The sequence below is a fragment of the Heteronotia binoei genome, chromosome 17 (assembly GCF_032191835.1).
Source record: "Heteronotia binoei isolate CCM8104 ecotype False Entrance Well chromosome 17, APGP_CSIRO_Hbin_v1, whole genome shotgun sequence".
In the NCBI taxonomy this organism is placed as follows: domain Eukaryota; kingdom Metazoa; phylum Chordata; class Lepidosauria; order Squamata; family Gekkonidae; genus Heteronotia; species Heteronotia binoei.
This window is the reverse complement of record NC_083239.1, coordinates 18465956-18485939: the sequence shown is the minus strand read 5'-3', so window position 1 is coordinate 18485939 and position 19984 is coordinate 18465956. Positions and strand designations below refer to the sequence as shown.

The 19984-nt window shown below is 45.4% G+C and overlaps 1 protein-coding gene across 1 annotated transcript in view; it reads left to right on the top strand.

Annotated features, from left to right (window-relative positions):
* COL16A1 (collagen type XVI alpha 1 chain) overlaps window positions 1-19984 on the top strand; it is a 259550-nt gene that overhangs the window by 1800 nt on the left and 237766 nt on the right. Inside the window, exon 2 of the mRNA XM_060258217.1 lies at window positions 3835-3959. Coding sequence (XP_060114200.1) covers window positions 3875-3959 — 85 coding nt within the window. The 5' untranslated portion in view covers window positions 3835-3874. The remainder of the gene's footprint in view (window positions 1-3834; window positions 3960-19984) is intronic.

Genomic DNA, 19984 nt, shown 5'->3' with positions numbered 1-19984 from the left:
CTGCTTGCGGTGTTTATTATCCATTCTTAGCATACCTTGCAGACCTGCCTCTAGCCTGGATGCAATCTTCAGTTTGATGTTACGGTTAATGTTTTGATTGGTGTATAGAGAGTATGGGCGTAGCTAGTTCCAAACCTTAATAGGAGGGGTTTGTGAGCTTGTAAGCCCCACCTAGTTGTCTGTGTGTGGTTAGGAGAGCGAACAGTGATAAGTCAGAAATTTTTGGGGGGTGGTGGTGGTGGTATGGAAATGTCATGGTTCTTACTAAAATTATATCTTCAGATTTCCAGCAGATATTTCTTCTGAGTGTGCCCTTTGTGACATCATCTCCAATTTTGCTTTCAACAAAACTTAGAAATGTGTATATTTGAGGGTGAAGAAACACAGAGGAATTTGAAAATCCTACTGATTACAAATGTGCAAAAGCCCACCACAATGTATACTGAGAGCTCCTTAAAGTCACCTCTGTGGCTGAAACCCTTTAGGAAGATAATTTAGAATTGTCATCCCATTAAGCCTGGACTGGAGGTAAATGTCCCTCGGGTTCCCAAAGCAGTTTGGCATTTTCCCTGGAGGAGGAATGCAGGCCCATGTAGAGCTGCTGCTGAGTTTTGGCTACAGCAAACGTCAAAGTGAATATGGAGGTTCCTCCTCATTCAAAACCTAGGGAGGTGTTTTGAGGGAAGCTAAAACGGTTTCAAAAGAGGTCATTCCATGTTTTTCCAGATTGCCACTGAATTCTGTTGTAAGCCAAGAGATTCTTCTGCAAAGGGAAAAAAGCGGAAGCCCAAGGCTTTTTATTTATCAAAATTCCTTGGAGTAGAGAAGAGTCTGTACATCCACAGTTAGATAATATGAGATGGAGAAGGATTTACTGGGCACAGAATAGTCTGTGCAGGCACGGGTGATGTTGGAGTAAGTAAGAGGACAGAAAATCGATTTCACAAAGTTTTTGACAGATGGCCAGCTCTTTTTCTTGCTGGGGCGTCTTTGGCAAGCAAAAACTCACTTAGTTGAAGGTTTTTGCTCCTGCCACTGCATCTCTACATTGGGAAAACGGCTCTCCTCTTGTATTTCTGTTTAACTGCTTTACATCTTAAAAAGACAACTTGCCGAGTACTTAAGTTGGCAGCTTACATCCTGAGGAGGGCAGAAGTCTGATTCAAAAACAGACAGGAAAGGACGCTCTTCCAACCACCAGAAAGACAGCACTGGGAGCAAGAAAGAGCTTAAAGTTGTGAGAATTGCCTTCCCTTGTAAACTTTGCAAATCTTATCAGAACTCTATGAACAATCATTCTTGCCTGAAATTTCAGCAACAGAGTGAGATGGTTGCGCCTGAGGGATAGATAGAAGCCATACCTCTTCAGGTGCAGATCTATCATACGCTCCTCTTAGTTGGATCAGTATTGATTCACTCCATTTAAGAAGGTGTATTCCTTCAAATGAAAGCGCCTTCCAGGAGCTTCTTCTATCAGTGGGTTTTTTTTCTGCTTCTGTACGGTGCATCCATGGGATCCCACCCCATTTGTGAAAAAGTTTCTTCATGCAAGTAGAAAATCAGCACCTCAGGGATTAAACCTAATCCAGCTATTTCTCTGGTGTGTTAGATTTCAGTCATGCTGAAACTCTTCCAATGAAATCAATGGGGCTTGCAAGTGATTTGGTTTGGCTGGTTCATGCTTATAATGTATAAACTCCATGCTATATGATGATAAAAGTTATTAACTCTTGTGTCTCTTGGGAAGGGAGGAGAGGGAAAGGTAGGAGAGAATAATAATCTTTCTCTTTAGTTGATAAAAAATGACCCAAATAGCAGTAGCAGCCTTTCTGCTTGCAATACAAGATGTTTTCCATCACTGTACTTGCTGAAAATGTCTCTTTGGAACAGCTGAACTACACAATAATAATCTTCCTCCCCACACATCAGTTCCTTGTTAAGTGTGAAATTTCATCACAGCTACAGTCCAGTAGCAAAAGGTAGGAGAGGAGAGGTTTGGTGCTTGTGGTTTCTTGCTGGAGTGATGGGGTTATCACATTATGACCGTTTTTGCACACAGCTTACCTTGCAGTCACAATCCTGTTCCCTCCACAGCATCTGGTCAGATTTCCCACCATCTGCGCCGAAGTTACAGGAAGTGCCGCAGCTTTTGCCTAGCAAACGTAAACTGCTAAAACCCAGGGCGTTTTCTCACAGGGCTTACCCCGGAGCGACGTCCCTCTTCACCACGCAGCGTCTACGCGGATTTCGCACCAACTGCTCCGCAGAACCCGGAAGAGCCGCAAAGTGCCGCAGCTTTTGCGTCGCAAATGTAAACCGCCAAAAACCAGTTTACATTTGCGATGCAAAAGCCGCGGCTCTTCGCGACTCTGCGGAGCAGTTGGTGCGAAATCCGCGCAGACACTGCGCGGTGAAGAGGGACGTCGCTCCGGGGTAAGCCCTGTGCAAAAACGCCCCCAGTTTACATTTGCTACGCAAAAGCCACGGCACTTCCTTTAACTCCGGTGCAGATGGTGGGAAATCCAACAGACGCTGCGGAGGGAACAGGATTGTGACTGCGAGGTAAGCTGTGTGCGAAAAAGGTATATATTTTATCTTCCAGATGTTTCACCATTCCAAAGGCTGACAGGGGTAACTCGGATCCCCCAAGAGAAAATAAAGAAAGGGGCAAGAAGAAAAAGTAATTTTAACTGCAACAGTTACAGAATGGCCAATGGCTGGGGCTAATGGGAATTGTAGGCAAAAAAACATCTGGAGAGCTACCGTTGGCCACCCCTGCTCTATATGACAGGCCTTCAAGTACTTGAAGATGGTGATCATATCACCTCTCAGCCGCCTCCTCTCCAGGCTAAACATCCCCAGCTCCTTCAACCTTTCCTCATAGGACTTGGTCTCCAGACCCCTCACCATCTTCGTTGCCCTCCTCTGGACCCGTTCTAGCTTGTCTATATCCTTCTTAAAATGTGGTGCCCCAAACTGAACACAATACTCCAGATGAGGTCTTACCAGATCAGAGTAAAGTGATACCATCACGTGATCTGGACACTATACTTCTGTTGATACAGTCCAAAATTGCATTTGCCTTTTTAGCCACCGCATCAAACTATTGACTCATGTTCAGCATATGATCCACTAAGACCCCTAGATCCTTTTTGCACATACTACTGCTAAGACAAGTCTCCCCCATTCTATAACCATGCATTGGATTTTTTCTACCTAAATGCAGAACTTTACATTTATCCCTGTTAAAATTCATTTTATTGGTTTTAGCCCAGTTTTCCAGCCTGTCAAGGTCATCCTGTATCCTGTTTCTGCCTTCTTCTGTGTTTGCAACCCTTCCCAATTTAGTATCATCTGCAAATTTAATAAGCTAAGACATTTCTGTCTTAGCTCAGGAAGGATGAGCACAATAATTTATGCAGTAGCTCACAACTTTAATTCCAGTAGCTCACAAAGTAGAATTTTTGCTCACAAGACTCTGCATCTGAGAAGGAACATTGGCCATGACTAAAAGGCATCCTTGGGATGGTGGTAGAAAGTTCCAAGTTCCAGCCAATTTATGGTAGTCCTGTAGGGTTTTCAAGGCAAGAGACAAGCAAACACGTGACTTGCTTTTGCTTGCTTTTTTGTAGCAAACCTGGACTTCCTTGGTGGTCTTCCATTCAAGTACTAGCCAGGGCTGACCTTGCTTAGTTTCCAAGATTCTATGAGATCTGACTAGGTTGGACCATCTAGTTCAAGGCATCCCTGGCATGGGGCTCCAAAAATTTTGAGTGGTCCTCCGCTAGCACTGACTCCTGCCTACAGACCCTGACTGATCACTCTGCATTTTAGGTGGAACAAGACCAGCTCCTGAGCCACCTGAAAGTCCATCATGTCCATTAGGATCCCCATCTTGTGCCTTGCGAGCATCATCTTTGCTACCTGCCGAGGAGGGAAACTGCCTGCACTTGAAGAAGGTAAGAGAGATATGATGGCAAAAAAGGACTGATGCAGACCTCTGATGTTTGTTATGGGCTACAGACCGATTGCCGCAATTGTGTCACATTATTACATATCAGAGAATCCCCCTGAAATCAAAACAGTTCCTGCAAGGGCTGGGTTGAAGGCTGGATTTCCAGGATGGAACAGGGTGGCGTCTGCATCCACTATGAAGGCAGTTTTGGTTTGGCTATGTACACGTTTCAGGTTTTGTTTTTTGGGCTTTTTAAAAAAAAAATCTTAGACAAAGTCATAATTCTACTTGAATGAATGCTTGCCTCTTAATGATCTCAAGCTGAGCTCTGTCATTAATTAAGATGCCAGCTAAGCAACCAGAATAACATCCAACTAATATGGTTGCTGAAGTTCTCTGAGTTTGTGGATTCAAATGTCAGCCTTGATTGTAAGTGAATATTTTTCAGCCTCATAGTAAGACAGGGGCTGCAAAAGCATTGGCAATGAACAAAAATGGGATCCAAAACAATTAAGATGATATTTTCCACTAGACCTTGGGGTAGATAGGATCTAAGATCAAAGGATCCATCTTCTTTCCCTCAATTTTATAAACACATAGCAATCTTGTTAAGGAACCCTGTGGGAAAATAGAAAGGTTCCGTATGGTGACTTTTTGCTATAAAAGCACCTGGTAACCATAAAGCTGTTCAGGTTGACGTGCTTTAGAAAATACAAGTATCCTTCTTCCCCCACCCCAGAGAGTCCAACATTCATTATAGGAAGTTGATCCTTTATAAACTTGCAGTGCCCACTGCTATATGTATAGACCTGTAGCCCAAGCTCAACATGTGGCACGTAGGGTTACCAGTCTCCATGTGGGGCCTGAAGATCTCCCAGAATTACAACTCAAAATCAACCTTGACTGTTCCCTGAAGAGTCAGATGCTGAAGCTGAAGCTCAAATACTTTGGCCACCAAATGAGAACGGAGCAATCACTGGAGAAGACCCTGATGCTGGGAAAGACAGAAGGCAAAAGAAGAAGGGGATGGCAAAAGATGAGATGGCTGGACAGCGTTACTGATGTAACTAACATGAAGTTAGGTGGACTTTGGAGGATGGTGGAAGACAGGGGGGCCTGGCGTGACTTGGTCCATGGGGTCACAAAGAGTCGGACTCGACTGTGTGACTGAGCAACAAACTGTAGAGATCAGTTCCCCTAAATGAAATAGCTGCTTTGGAGGGTAGACTCTGTGGCATTATACCCTGCTGAAGTCCCTCCCCTCCACGAACCCTGCCCTCCCCAGGCTCCAAATCTCCAAAAATTTCCCAATCCAGAGCTGGCAATCCCAGCCTAGGACCCTAACTTAATTCCCTCTGGGAATGGTCCTGAAAACTCCCTTTGTCTAAATGTTAGTTGCTTTGGTTCATTCGTGTTTTTAAACTCTACATTGTAACTGCAGATGTACACATTAATAACACACAGCAGGAAAAGCAATATCAGTGTGCAGCGCTGCAGTTTTTAAAATAAAATTATGGTCCAGGTAGAGAAAGTAGATAGAGAAAATTTTATAGGCAAAAGGAAGTGTTTCTAATTGGCTCATGGAATTAACTGCTGGTAAATATAGTAACATCCATGAGTGTAAATGGCTTTAGAGAGAGGCAGGAGTGTAGATGGATTTAAAGGGAGAGGGACAAATTCATGGTCAGATCATTATGCCTTGAAGGCCCAACTGGGTATCCAAACCCCTCCTTGTCTTGGTGGTGAGCTTTATGATCACCTTTATGGAGACTAATGGATCCAATTGGTTTCCAGAATGCTCTGCACGATCCGATAACTCATTAGATGTGCTGATAGAGGACTGGAAAACAAGGCGTCATTTCATAGAAAAAGAGGTGCTGGAGCTCATTAGTACAACTCATTTTCATATGCCATAGACCCCTGACATCATTGGAAGGTGTACTAAATTATATCACCTCAGCATCTACTTTAAAATGCTTCTTGAATTATGTCATCAGAAAACCTTATTCCCATCATACTTTTTAAATTAATTTCTCCTATGTGGCCACAGTGGAATGATGATTTTCATCTGCCTGCTTTAAATGTTTTGGTTTATTTTCCCATTGAACAATGGAGCCCAGAAGCAATTATTTGGGATGCGGGAAGTAAGAAAGAAAGAGCACAATAAAATTTAGAGATTCTAGAGCTCTGCTCCTGTGCGCTCCTGCCCAAAATGAAACCTGACTGGAATATTTGTCTCTCTGAAGCCTCCCCCTCCCAACACCGTCTTCGTTCCCATCCCAAACTAGCCCCATGGTATACCATGGAACTTAGGGGAATGCTACAGGAATTTAGAAGGCTAGAGTGAGCTTGGCAGCAATCTCATGACGAAGCCACAAGAACATCCTATACGTGATTTATGAAAACCTGTGAGATGGTGGTGAAGACCACAAAGAGGGAATTTTTCGCTGCCTCCATTGCATATGCACGCTCTCACTCGGCACAATTATTTTGGACAATTAAGTCTCTGACTTCTCTCACAGAGAAAACCCAGAATGTTTAAATAGTCTGACCATTAGCCACAAGGCTTTTGTGAGCTTTTTCTGAGAGAAGATCTTATTGACGGCGACCTGCCTGTCAATATTGGTATAGTATGTGAACTGAAGGCCCCATTGCCGTCTTTGGATTCAGTATTTGACAACTTTAGCTGACTCTCTCAGGCCAACATTGACAGCATTCTGGGTATTGTTAAACCAGCCACGTGCTTCCTAGACCCATGTCTTCATGGCTGGTGAAAGCCAGAGGTGATGGAATATGAGGCCCCCTGGTGGACATTATCATTTTTTTGGCCACTTTGTGACACAGCATGTTGGACTGGATAGGCCATTGGTCCAACATGGCTTCTCTTATGTTCTAACCTGTACTAAAGCACAGGGTCTATGGAAGCAATGTGAAGAAGGCTGTGGAAACATGGCTCTTAAAGAAATCATCTTTGGATCCATCAGGTCCTGCCAGTTACCACCCAGTCCTGAAACTTGTTTCTGGTCAGGGAAATTGAGAGCAGTGGTGGAGCAGCTCCAGAATTTCGTTGAAGACATGTCAACCCTGGACAGTTCCAGTCAGCTTCCACTCTGACCATGGATCAGAGACTGCACTGGTTGCACTCACAGACAATCTCCACAGGCAGCAGAACTGAGGCAAATCATTGCTGCTGCCACTGCTAGATCTGATAGGCAGTGTTCAACACGGTTGACCATGACCTGTTGATCCACTGCCTCATTGACACAGGAATCCTGTAGGGGCCTGACAGTGGCTCACCTCATTTCTCCAGGGACAGGGACAGAAGGAGGCACTAGGAGAGAGGGTGCTGCCTTGGTATCCCTTGGTTTGTGGGGTGCCTCAGGGGGCTGTCCTCTCCCCAATGTTGTTTAACATTTATATGCACCCCTTGCCCAGCTGGTTGGAGTTTTGGGCTGGGTGCAGATGGATAGCCACATCTATTTTGGTTGAAGAGCCAGAGGCCATGGTTGGATGGTTGAAGCACAGCTGGTTGAAACTGGATTCATTGAAGACAGAGGTGCTGTGGCTGGGTGGAGGGGCTTCAGGATTGAGGTGTACCTTTAACTCTTGATGGTGTGCCTTTAACACTGGTATCAACTGCCAAGAGTCTGGGTGTGCTTCTTGATGCTTCCTCCACCCAGCCAGTTTGGTGTAGTGGTTAGGTGTGCAGATTCTTATCTGGGAGAATGGGGTTTGATTCCCCACTCCTCCACTTGCAGCTGCTGGAGTGGCCTTGGGTCAGCCATAGCTCTTGCAAGAGTTGTCCTTGAAAGTGTTGTCCTTCTGTGAGAGCTCACTCAGCCCCACTTACCACACAGGGTGTCTGTTGTGAGGAAGGAAAGTAAAAGGAGATTGTAAGCTGCTGAGATTCAGAGTGAAGGGCAGGATATAAATCCATCATCATTGTTGTTGTTGTCATCGTCATCATCTGCTTCTTCTGCTTCTTTTTCTTCTGGCATTTCTACAGCTGCTCCAAATCAGGCAACTGGCTCCTTTCCTGTCTTGCCCTGCCCTAGCTACAATAATCCATTCAATGGTCACCTCCAAGCTAGACTACTGTAACTTGCTCAATTTAGGACTATGTTTGAGACTGCACTGGATGTTGCAACAGGTTCAGAACACAGTGGCCCAGGTCCTTACTGGGACTCCATTGACAGTGCACATTCAATCTGTGCTTTGGCAGCTGCACTGGCTCCAGATTGAGTACCAGATCAGGTTCAAGGTTCTGGCATTAACCTTCAAGGCCCTAAATGGTCTGAGACCAACATACCTATGGGACCGCTTTGCCTGGTATTCCCCCTGAAGAGCATTTACGCTCTGGAGAGATGAACCTCCTGGTGATCCCTGGTTCAAAAGACATCTGGCAGTCCTCAGCTAGAGCCAGGGCCTTCTTGGGGAGAGGATATAAAACATCTCTCAAATGCCACCAAGTCTGGCCTCCTCCATCTCCCCTCTCCTTCATGGGGAAAGGACATAAGATGTTCTTAATGCCATTTTGATAGAGCTTTATTTTTTAACTGTTTTGGGGTTTAATTCGATTTATGGTGGTGTATAAATGTATTTATTGATATGATGTACACTGTCCTGTTCACAGGGGATGGTGATCTAAAAATCAAATAAATAAATTCATAGAGGAGGAGAGGTCCATCAGTGCACACTAGGCAGGGTGACTAAAGGAAACCTCCATGTCCAGAGGCAGTAAACTTGTGAATCCCAGGGCTAGAAGGCAGCATCAGGGATGACCTTGGTCTCTATGTCATGTCTGTTGGTTTTCCAGGGCTACAATGTGAGACAGGATGCTAGACTAGATGGACCACTGGTCTGGTCCAGTGGGGCTCAATACATACCAATGTGCAAGACAGCATGTGCATATTTAGTAAAACAGTACAGAAGGCATCTTGATGAAGTCATGCATACCATCACATTAACGTTTCCTTTACGAATTCATGTAGGTATAGCTGTAATGGGCAGGGGATGGAAAGCTCCAGCAAGGAACACATGCTCTGGTTGCTAAAACAGCTTTTAGAAATTCTCCTGGTCAAACTGGAATGAGAGGATCAGTGAAATGCAGCACACAGAAAACATATGAAACAATCAGAGCATGGAACTGAAGACATTCATTGATATTTACCTTCAAAACTGGGTCTCTTTGTTGTTAAGTAGTAATAAAGGGGACATTATCCCTGAGCATGTGCAAAATGCCTTTGGTCACGCTAACATCAGCCAGATAGAACTGTGATAAGTAGTATGTGTGTGTTGCTAATCAAGATGGAAACTCACGTATGACAATCTTAAAAGGGGGTGGGGGAGAGGCCAGAATCACCTGACATCAGCCAGTTGGTCTTACCCTTGTGTAAGGCTTGGTCTGTCTATGCAGCAGCAAGAGCAGACAGAGTGAGCTGAATTACTTTAGACCGCATGGGGGAGTTTCCCATTTGTAATGCTCCCGCAGGTAAAAAATCCCTGCAAATAAATAAATTAACAGATGGGGCTGAAACTGCTAACCAAACGCTTTGCATGCTATTCCAGTTTTCCACTTATAGGGAATAATTAATGTAGGGTACCTTTGAAACATGCAGTGCCCCCCACTCCAGCCTGAATTGACACAGTCCATTCTACCACCACATTTGCCTACATCTCCAAACTCCAGTAAGCACTCCAGCGGGAGCAAAAATGGGAAACAGAACAATGTCTGCTGCACTTCTGTTTGCACCTGGAAGTGATGTCACGACACCATTGAAATCCAGGGACTTTCTAGAATGTTATGATGTCACTTTTGGGTACAGCTGGAATTGATGTTATGGCATCACTTCCCCATTTTTGCTCCATTTTTGGAGTAAAGAGTGGGGCCTGCAGCTAGTGGTGGAAGATTGTTGCAACAAGCAATCTGCCAAACCTAAGGCCAGGCTTACAAGACAGATTTGAGTAGGGAGGATTCTGTCCCAGAACAGGGAGTGGAAGGCCTTGGGAGAGCTGTCAGGTCAATTCCAGGACTCTGGAAGGAAAAATTCAGATGTGAAAGGCATGAGACACCCAGCGCCGTTGCTGAATTAATATGCTGCCATCTCTGACTGGCAGGTAGAAGAGCTACAAGGTGCATGTTCAGCAGCACTTTGCGGTGACTGATAGCTGCCTTCACAGCTGCTGGCATTTTGCTTCAGGCAGTCCCTTGAGAGATTCATGAGCTGTCCATGCTACTACAGAAAGGGAGCTCCACCACCCTTTCTGGCTTATAATGGGATGCAACATTCTCTGTCAGTTCATCTCAGAGGCCATTTCTGCAGTCCAGTTTGGGCAAACATTTATATCCTGGGGGGGGGCACTCTGTTCTCCCTGTAGTGGCCTTAGGGCCAAATGTTTGTAACTGGCCTCTTTGTAAACACTATAGCTCTGAACACACAATACTTTGAGTGTGTGTGCAATCAGGGAACAGTGTATGTTTCCTTTGTATGTAGCCGCTTGCAGATGTTACATTCACATGAACTGGGAGACCACATTGGGAATATGAATACTTGTGTGGAAAATCCACACATTGCCCAGTTCACATGACACGATGATCATGTGGGATCAGATGCATCACAAGGACTGTGCATTCTCATTGTGAATATGCACAGTTGGTGGGTTCTCAGTTGTCATGAATCCAGCATCTGCAGAGTGTTCATGCGCTGTGTAATTCTTACATTCTAAGCCCTGTGTATACATCACAATAAAACATGCAGACAATCTGTATTTGGCATAGACATTCATTTTCTTTGCATGTTCCTTAGCCCTTTGTAGAATATATGCTGCTGCTCCATTCATGGGAGCCCACCAGCTGTGTTTCAGGAGTGTGATTTGCAGGATTGCTGCATTATGCCATATTATATGGATAGGGCAATATGTGGATTTTCCATGTGGGTACATCTTCTCCCACTCTGCATGAGTGGAACACCAACATAATTTCCTAAGAGGGCTTCTGTACAATTCATATGTTAATTTGATGTGTGTACAGCTGAAGCAGACAATTTAAAACCCCTTATTTATCCAGTAAATGACCTCTGGTTTTATTTTAAAGCAAATGTACATTGGCTCTTTCTTACCAACAGATGTATGCATGCACACGTTCGCTGTATAGTGTACACAGGGCTTAATACTATGCAGAAAATCCAAAGAGAGATACAATTTTTTTACAATAATATAATATTGGTATAATATTACAATTACTATTAAAATATTATCTCAATATTGTTATCTCAATATCCATATAGTGTAGTGATTAGAGTGCTGGATTAGGTTCTGGTTGACCCAAGTTTGAATCTCTGCTCTGCCATGGAAACTTTCCTTGGGCGAGTCACACACTTGTAGCCTAAAATGGAGGAGAGGAGAACAATGTGACCTGCTTTGGGGAGAAAGGCAGGGTATAAATGAAGTAGATAGATAGATAGATAGATAGATAGATAGATAGATAGATAGATAGATAGATAGATAGATAGATAGATAGATAGATAGATAGATAGATAGATAGATAGATAGATAGAGAGTGGATTGTCAGCCTTACAGCTGATTCTCCCAGTGAAAACTAAAAGTATTGTACTCCATTGTGGGTAACATTTGAAAGGACCATTGAGGGCCAGGGGAAAAAAACGGCTCTCAGACCTGATTCCAGGCAGTCAACTTCAGTTTGGTCTGAAGCCCTTCCCAGTTAATGTTTTAATTGGCAAAAGATGTTCAGCTTTGACCCAGAGGGAACAGGGCATCCCTAGCAAGGTGCAGTGGAGAGTCATCTCAGCGTCCTGTCTTCTGCACTAACAAGCTCATTTTTGGCAGGAAGAAGAAGTATCAGAGCATAGGATTTGGCAGGCATAGAAGCGGGGGGGGGGGGGGGGTGGACTGCCTAAGGAGCATGGCAGTTAAGGGAACAACAGCATAATTGTGGAGGAAATTGCCTGTCCTGGATGCAAAACTGGACAAATATCCTGCAATATATTGACTGCTATAAAATTGGATGAAATTATGCAGTATTTTATTTTGAATATAGAATGTTTAAGCCTATTTTAAGATGGTGCATAAAAGCCAGACATCTGCGTATTCAGAGGCTTAGTGAGAGCAGTATCCCAGGCAGAAGAGTGCTGTAGCAGAACTACATAGGACTTCTGCCAGCAGCTGCACATAATAATCATGTATTTGGTACTGCATCCTATTTTTAAGCTGTTTGCTGCTGTTCCTTCTGACCCCTCCATCCTCCCAATCCATGGTTTGGTATTTGTTGTTTCTTTTTCTCTTTGTTTCCCAATTGTGTCAGTGTGAAAGCTGAATATGGGGAATTATTTTGAACAGCCACATTTTAAACTTTCCTGCCTCTGAGCAGTGTTGCAAGAATGTAGCACAAGGCCAGTCCATCTCACATGGGTGTCCGTCACATGCCTGCTGCTTGGTGCACATGACTTGGTGCACAGATCCCTGGATGGAAGCCCCTAGGCTTCTACATGCACGGGGTTACTGATTAAATTGTTTTTAATGCCCAGCACCTACATCATAAAAGAGAATAATATTCAGGCAGGTGATGAATAATTAATTGAGGCAAGTTCTCCCTTGTTTTCTTTCCCAGTTGAGTCTCTGAGTAGTTTTGAGTATTGCTAGGATAATGGGGAGGAAACAGACTCCTAAGTAGGAAGTGGCAGAAATGCTGTCGCAGCTTTATGTCTGCATCAGATCCTTTTCAGTGCTTTGATCTGGATTTCAGACATAGTCTGTGACGGCTGCTTGTAGCCTGTGGGATTCATTGGTTGAACTGCTGTGATGTCACAGAAGGATGGGGCAGCTGCAGGCAGAAGGGTCTCTGGCTGTCCTTGGCTCAGCTGCTCTCAGAGGCAAAGGCAGAAAGGCCAAGGAGAGGAATGGCTAGAAGAGGCAGAAGAGGAGGGGGCTTGGGAATACAGAAGACCAAGGGACAGGGGGTGGGACTAGGGAAGGAAAGCTGTAAAATGGATTAATTCAGAGCAGAAACAGGCTGGGATGTTAAGAGAGCCATGGAGCAGGTTCAGCTGATTAACCCAAGCAGTGCAGACAGCATGGAAGGGGCCAGTTGGTTCAGTTTGCTCCTGGCTGCCAGTGGCCCAGTAGGGCAATGGTCCTTTAAAGGGCCAGTCCACCCCCAACACAGAGGAATGGCGGAAGGAAGGGCCAAGAGAAAGATAAGGGGAAGGGGGAGAAGGGCAGGTAGCCGGGAGCTGCAAAGGAAAGGAGAATACTTTACATATTGTATAGAAACCCCAGCCTAATCTTTGACTGCAAACCGGTTATGATAATTTTAGTTTTAATGCTTGATGTTTTCTTGGGGGGGGGGGGGGGCGCAGTGGCAATAACCTGTGAACCACTGCACCAAAATCTCTCTCAGTCTACAGAAGGATTCCACAAGACCCTTTCAGCACTCAGTCTATGCAAAACTATTTCAGAGCTGTATTTTTTAGCTGCCTACGAAGAGACATGTTATGTTTCAGATCAAGGAAGGGTCCCCCCCCCCCCCCGCCTTTTAAAATGAGCCTAGCAACTGGCGTTTCACTGGCTGACTATATTTTGCCTCTTCCCTCATTCACTAGGTGTTCTTTTGGTGTTCTGTAAGCAGCATATGCAATCAATGCATGAGCTTCTGTTTTTACTGCCTCAGCAAAACGGGCAGGTCTCTGCCCCCATGGAACTTACAGCCTGAAGCATCCATGTGACATCTCATTATTGCACAATGAGACTAGCGCAGCCTCAGCATAAAAAGGATACAGTTTTCAATTATCCTCCCCCATGCAAAGAAATATAGATGCATATAAGTGAGGGAGAGGTCACTCAAGGTGAGAGAAGAGGATCACAAAGCTAGAAATAACCCTCAAGGCCCTAGCATTTCCCAATATGACGCCTGTGGCAACGGGAAGCTGTCAGTCGTGGTTCCTCAGCCACAGGCTTCTGCCTTTACTCTGTGGTAGTTGGTCTCATGCCAAACACATTCATGAGCTCCTGCTAGCTTTAATTCAATTCTTGCAATTTTCCGAGGAGGGGGGAGGTGAAGAGCTTAACATCTTCTGCTGTGGCTACCAGTTCTATTGCCAACTCTTTCTGTCTTCCTCCAGATTTTCCTCTTCCCTTCTCTGCAGCTGTGTTCTCACACCAGCAGTCCACCTTGCCCAATATTGTGTGTTCTTGTTGTGGTAACAGGTCTCCAAGGTCCCGAGTCTTCCCCAACATCTGCTACCTGATAAGTGCTTGCTGGAGATTCTGGATGTTGTGTGCACAGCATGGTCTCCACCACTGGTCATGTTCTTGTTTATTTTTTCCTCCCTTTGATCACTCCTTGTTGTTAGATAAAGTCTTATATTCTTGGAAGCCTATTATATAGATCACCCCACACTCTGTGTAAAACAACAAGTTAAACTTTACTGGAGAACTATTTTACAGTGTGATAACTAATGTACTAATGTCATAAATAGATCCCTTGCAGAGGGGCATTTTCCAACGCCTCTGAAAGAGGCATTGGTCCGCCCTCTCTTAAAAAAATGTACAGCAGACCCAGCCGAATTGGCAAATTACCGTCCGGTGTCTAATTTACCATTTTTAGGTAAAATTATTGAGAGGGCAGTGGCGTTGCAGCTACAGAGGTTTCTAGATGACGCTTCCGTTCTTGACCCGTACCAGTCTGGTTTCCGACCGGGCCATGGGACGGAGACGGTGCTGGTCGCCTTGGTGGATGACCTCCAGCGGCAACTGGATCGAGGCGGCGTTGCGGTACTGATGCTACTAGACCTGTCGGTGGCATTTGACACAGTCGACCATCAGCTGCTGATGCGCCGCCTCGCCGACATTGGGGTTGGGGGGTTGGCCTTGCAATGGCTTTCCTCCTTCCTCTCAGGCCGGGGACAAAGGGTGGCTATTGGGGATGAGCGATCCCAGAGACACACACTAGATTGTGGAGTGCCTCAGGGAGTAGTTCTTCCCCCAATGTTGTTCAACATCTATATGCGCCCCCTTGCCCAGATTGCCCGGAGGTTTGGGCTGGGTTGCCATCAATATGCAGATGACACCCAGCTCTATCTACTAATGGACGGCTGGCCCGACTCCGCCCCAGGGAATCTGGACCAGGCCTTACAGGCTGTTGCAACGTGGCTCAGACTGAGTGGGCTGAAGCTGAACCCAGTGAAGACAGAGGTCCTTTGTGTGGGTTGCGGCACTCTGGGAGGGGAAATAGCTCTCCCGGCCTTTGACGGTGCGCCATTGAAACCAGCGCGCCAGGTAAAGAGTCTGGGTGTTTTACTGGAGCCTTCATTATCAATGGAGGCCCAGATAGCAGCCACTGCCAAGTCAGCATTCTTCCATCTGAGGCGGGCAAGGCAGTTGGCCCCTTTCCTAGAGCGTCGCGACCTCGCAACAGTGATCCATGCAACAGTCACCTCAAGATTGGACTACTGTAATGCCCTCTACTTGGGGCTACCTTTGTGCCGGACCCGGAGGTTGCAGCTGGTGCAGAACGCGGCAGCCAGGCTGTTGTTGGGACTCCTGAGATGGGAGCACATACGGCCGGGGCTGCGTGGACTGCACTGGCTGCCAATTACATATCGGGTCCAGTACAACGTGTTGGTCATTACCTTTAAAGCCTTGTATGGCCGAGGACCAGCCTACCTGAGGGACCGTCTCTCCCCATATGAACCCCAGAGGGCACTGAGGTCAGTCGGGAAAAATAAAATGACTATCCCTGGGCCGAAAGAGATCAAGCTTCAGAATACCCGAGCACGGGCCTTTTCAATCGCGACCCCTGCCCTATGGAATCAGCTTCCTGAGGAGGTGCGGGCCCTGCGGAACCTTGATCAGTTCCGCAGGGCCTGCAAGACTGCCCTCTTTAAATGAGCATATATCGACTGCTGAATTGTTGTTAATTAAGGACCCGCCAACATGGTCCTGTTCTCAGGACCTATGTCATCATAGAACTATTCAAACTGGCAGAAACTAGCGTCAGAACGCCACCATTGCTGCCAGATCAATTCAAATTATGAATTTTAAATACATTAACTGGCTTTTAAATGATGTTTAAAGTTTTCATTGTTAAATTTAAAGTTTTTATATTTATTACTGTATATGTATGAAATGTTGTTAGCCGCCCTGAGCCTGCCTAGGCGGGGAGGGCGGGATACAAATAAAATTTTACTTACTTACTTACTTCATGGTGCAGCATAAAACAGGAAGAAGAGAAGCTCACAACTAAAAAAGAATGCTCAGATATGCAAATTATCATCCTCAAACTAACCAATGAACAAACAGTATTTCACCTTCACATTACCTGATGTGCTGTCAACTTGTAAATCCTAACACCTGTCTTAGGCTACAGCTTGCTGAGCTATTTTCATCCTGCTCAAAGATTCACCCACTTTGCTGAGGTACAGCCTATGGTGTCATTTCCAGGCATTAGAATCAGGAAGCGGTTGTGTAAAACAATAGGACAGGGCTTGGCGAGCACGTTGCCAGTTTTCAGTACAGGCCAGAAGATTTCCTGCATTCACCTCTTTTGTCTCATAAATAGTATGGTAGGATGGAACATGATGCATAAGACTGGAGCCAAAGAATGACCAGGGGATTCTCTGAGAGTATAACCTTTGCTAAACTGGGCCCAACCAGAATGCATTCAAAAAGTACACTGTTAGCCATCACAGCATCTTGTGGCAATAAGTTCCAAAGCCCAGTTATGCAGTACTGCTAGAGCACGGCATTTTGTATGAGCAGCAGCATGCTTGGCTGCAGGGAACTGCACTTGCAATATCCATTCCTCTTTTCAATGAGTATCTGGTAGTCAGGGACAAGCATTTCTCAGTGTGGAGCCTCTAGTGACCCTCTTAAGTCTTGTGTCTTCTAGCTATGTTGGGGTTTCATCTTGAAACCTCTTGACCTGTGGCCTTCCTGTGTCTGAATGTCCACATGCCAAGAGCCCACGGTAGGCCCAGATAAGTCAACCAACCTCACATAGTCACATAGAGCTGCCTTACAGTGAGTGGTCTATTAAGGTCAGTATTGCCTACTCTGACTGGCAGCAGCCCTCCAAGATCTCAGGCGGACACCTTTTGCATCACTGTCACCTGATCTTTCTAACTGTATATGATGGGGGTTGAGCTTGGGACTTTCTCCATGCAAAGCACATGCCCTTCCACTGAGCCAGGAACCTTCCCATAAATAGATGACATACTGACTCAGACCTTTGGTCCAGCTAGGTCAGTATCGCCTACTCTGACTGGCAGCAGCTCTGCAGGCTCTCAGAAAGTGGTCTTTCACACCACTCTACTACCTTATCCTTTTAACTGGATATGGGAATTGAATTTTGGGGCCTTCTGCATTTAAAATAGATGCTTTGTCACTGAGCCACAGCCCCTCCTCCATGCCAAGTAAGCAGGATGAAACCTCTGACAATGGGTGGTCTAAATGCCAAAACCTTGGCCTTTTCCTACTCTCAGGGCAAGAAAGGAAGATCTTCTGCCTCCTGAGCTTCAGCTTCCAACTGAGGCCCTTTCTCTGGCTCCCCAGACCTGGCCCAGCCAAGCCTTAGCTCTTGAAAGTAATCTCAGCCTCCTTAGGGTTGGAGAACACGCACTCTGAATCCAGACTGAGTCTTTGCCCTTACAACAGCCATTGAAAGACTGTGCATTTATCAAATGCTTTTAAGAAGTACACTGATAGGCTGTGTAGCATCTTGTGGTGATAAGTTCCACAGGCCAATTATGCAGTAGTGTCAGTCCCTTCCAGAGGCTGTTCCTCTCCCTCTCTCCCCCTTCCTCCTTACTTGCATTGCTCCTGGCTTTTATCTTCCAGAGGATGTCTGAAGTGGCTCTGTGCTTTCCTCAGCTCTTCACTCACTCATCTTTCATTCCTCCATAAAGAATAAAACTGAGGGACATTCCATCTTCCTGACTTATGGGCTTGTTTTTCCCAGGAGTTGGCTAAGGCTGTTGTAAACAGCAGACGCCTCTTGCTCGCTGCCCCGTTTGTTCTTCCTGCTTTCCCTCGCTGTCCTCCCCCTCGGTACCATGGCAGCTGCCACCTTTGGCAGAAGAATTTGATAAAAAAAACTCTGATAGGTCATGAGCATGTGTGGGCGATATGGGGGGGGGGATACGATTTTAGAGAGCTGGCAAGAAAAGGAAGCCAACCTCAAATATAAAAGTTGCCTTTTTAAAAAGCGGCTGCATTAGGAAAGAGGACTGATCCAGTAGGTAGGAGTGAGTTAGGAAATGTGTTTTAATTTCCCAGTTGTAGTACACTCTCCCATTGTAACCTTGGGCAAGTTACTAGAAAAACACAGTAGGTCTGTTGTTGTCTGTATTGTATGCACTGCATTGCTATTGTTGCATTGTTGTGGGTAGAGAGACATTCAAAGCAACAAAAATCAGTTTATTTTGAAGAAGGGTATCACTAAGAAGTAGATGACTGCAGCCAAACTTCAGTTTCTTTTGAAGAAGAACATCACTAAGGACTAAATGCCTGGGGAGTTATTTCATATCCACCTATGAGTTTCAGTCTTGTTCGCCTGTCTAGCTCCTAGCTATGGGTAATTCCCCTCTGTGCTCTTTCTCATTGTCTTCTTTTTTGAGTTTTTGGTTTCATTCAAACTCTTTTGGCTTCTCCCAAAATTCCTCAAGTTCAGTGACATAAGAAAACCTCCAAACTCTATATGAATGTCAATTTAGGCAAGATCCAGAGGTAATTTAAGATTACTAGGACTTTTTCCCACTTCTTCCTTTATTGAGAAATGTTGCTAATCAATTTCCTGAAGTTTTTCAGATGTTCTGCCTGAAGGGGAACCATCAAATCCACTGTGAAGTTTGCTTTAGGTGAAATTTTGGTGGCAACAGTTTAACATTTTGCATTTCCCTTTAGCTGCTTAGAAAGAATCTCAGCTGACCGGCCCAAGGGCATCCTACAGCCCACGCAAACCCATTGGCTCCCTTTTTAAGTGTTTTTTTTAAACTGGATTTGGCAGCAAGACAAGAGCCAGATGTTGCAGCCCAGACTCTTTGGAAGATCCCTTGGGAGCAATTTTTCGGAAGCAGTGCTGTCCCTTTATAAAAACCCTGAGCAGCGAACCCTGGCCACAGCTGCTTTTCAGCCTGTGATTATGGGAGTTGACTCACCAGGAAAAATGCATTTCCCACTTCCGAAAGCAATCACCCAGGAAGGGTCACTTTTGCCCTTGTGGCTTGTGGCTCTGCTTTGGCACCCAAGAACATGAGAAGAGCCCAACAGGATCAAACTGAAGACCTGAGAGAGCTTTTTTCCCTTCGTCTGTAATGCTAGCACTTGCCGGGGATAGGGGAGGACCTATTAAAGTAGATGGATTATAAGAGTCAGAACAGACACATGGATTTACTTCTTTGCTCAACAAGGATGGAAATTCTGGAAATCCCTTCCAGTGGCCACAAATGTGGATAGCATTAGAAAGGGGGCTAGACAGGATTCATGGAGGAGAGATCCATCAGCTGCTAGCCATGGTGACTAAAGAGAACCTCTGTATTGAAAAGGAGCCAACCTAATAGCAGTGCTAAGAGGTAGCATCTGGATAAGGTTTGGGTCTCTATGCCCTGTTTTTTGGTCCTCCAGGGCAAATGTTTGGCCGTGGTGTAAAACAGGTTGCTGGACTAGATAGCCCACTGGTCTCATCCAGCAAGTCTCTTCTGATGTTTTTCTACAGCATTTTGCTCCCAGAGGCTTCTGGGAAGTGCTTCTGGGAAAATCACATGCAGTGACAGCCCCTTATCCCTGACTGCTTCCCCACAGAGGTTTGGCTTTGGCTGGGTGCCCAAATAAGAGCAGGTTTTCTTTGGAGGATTCATACAACAGCATTTCCCAGTAGTCCTCTATTCTGGTTTTCTCCTGCTTTGCTTTGATCTTTTCCAAACTTGGCTTGATGAAATCATTTGAAAAAGATTGCAATCAGAGCATGTGCATATGTTTTTTTGGGGTGGGAAGGTGTGTATTTTTGCAAGTCCTGCC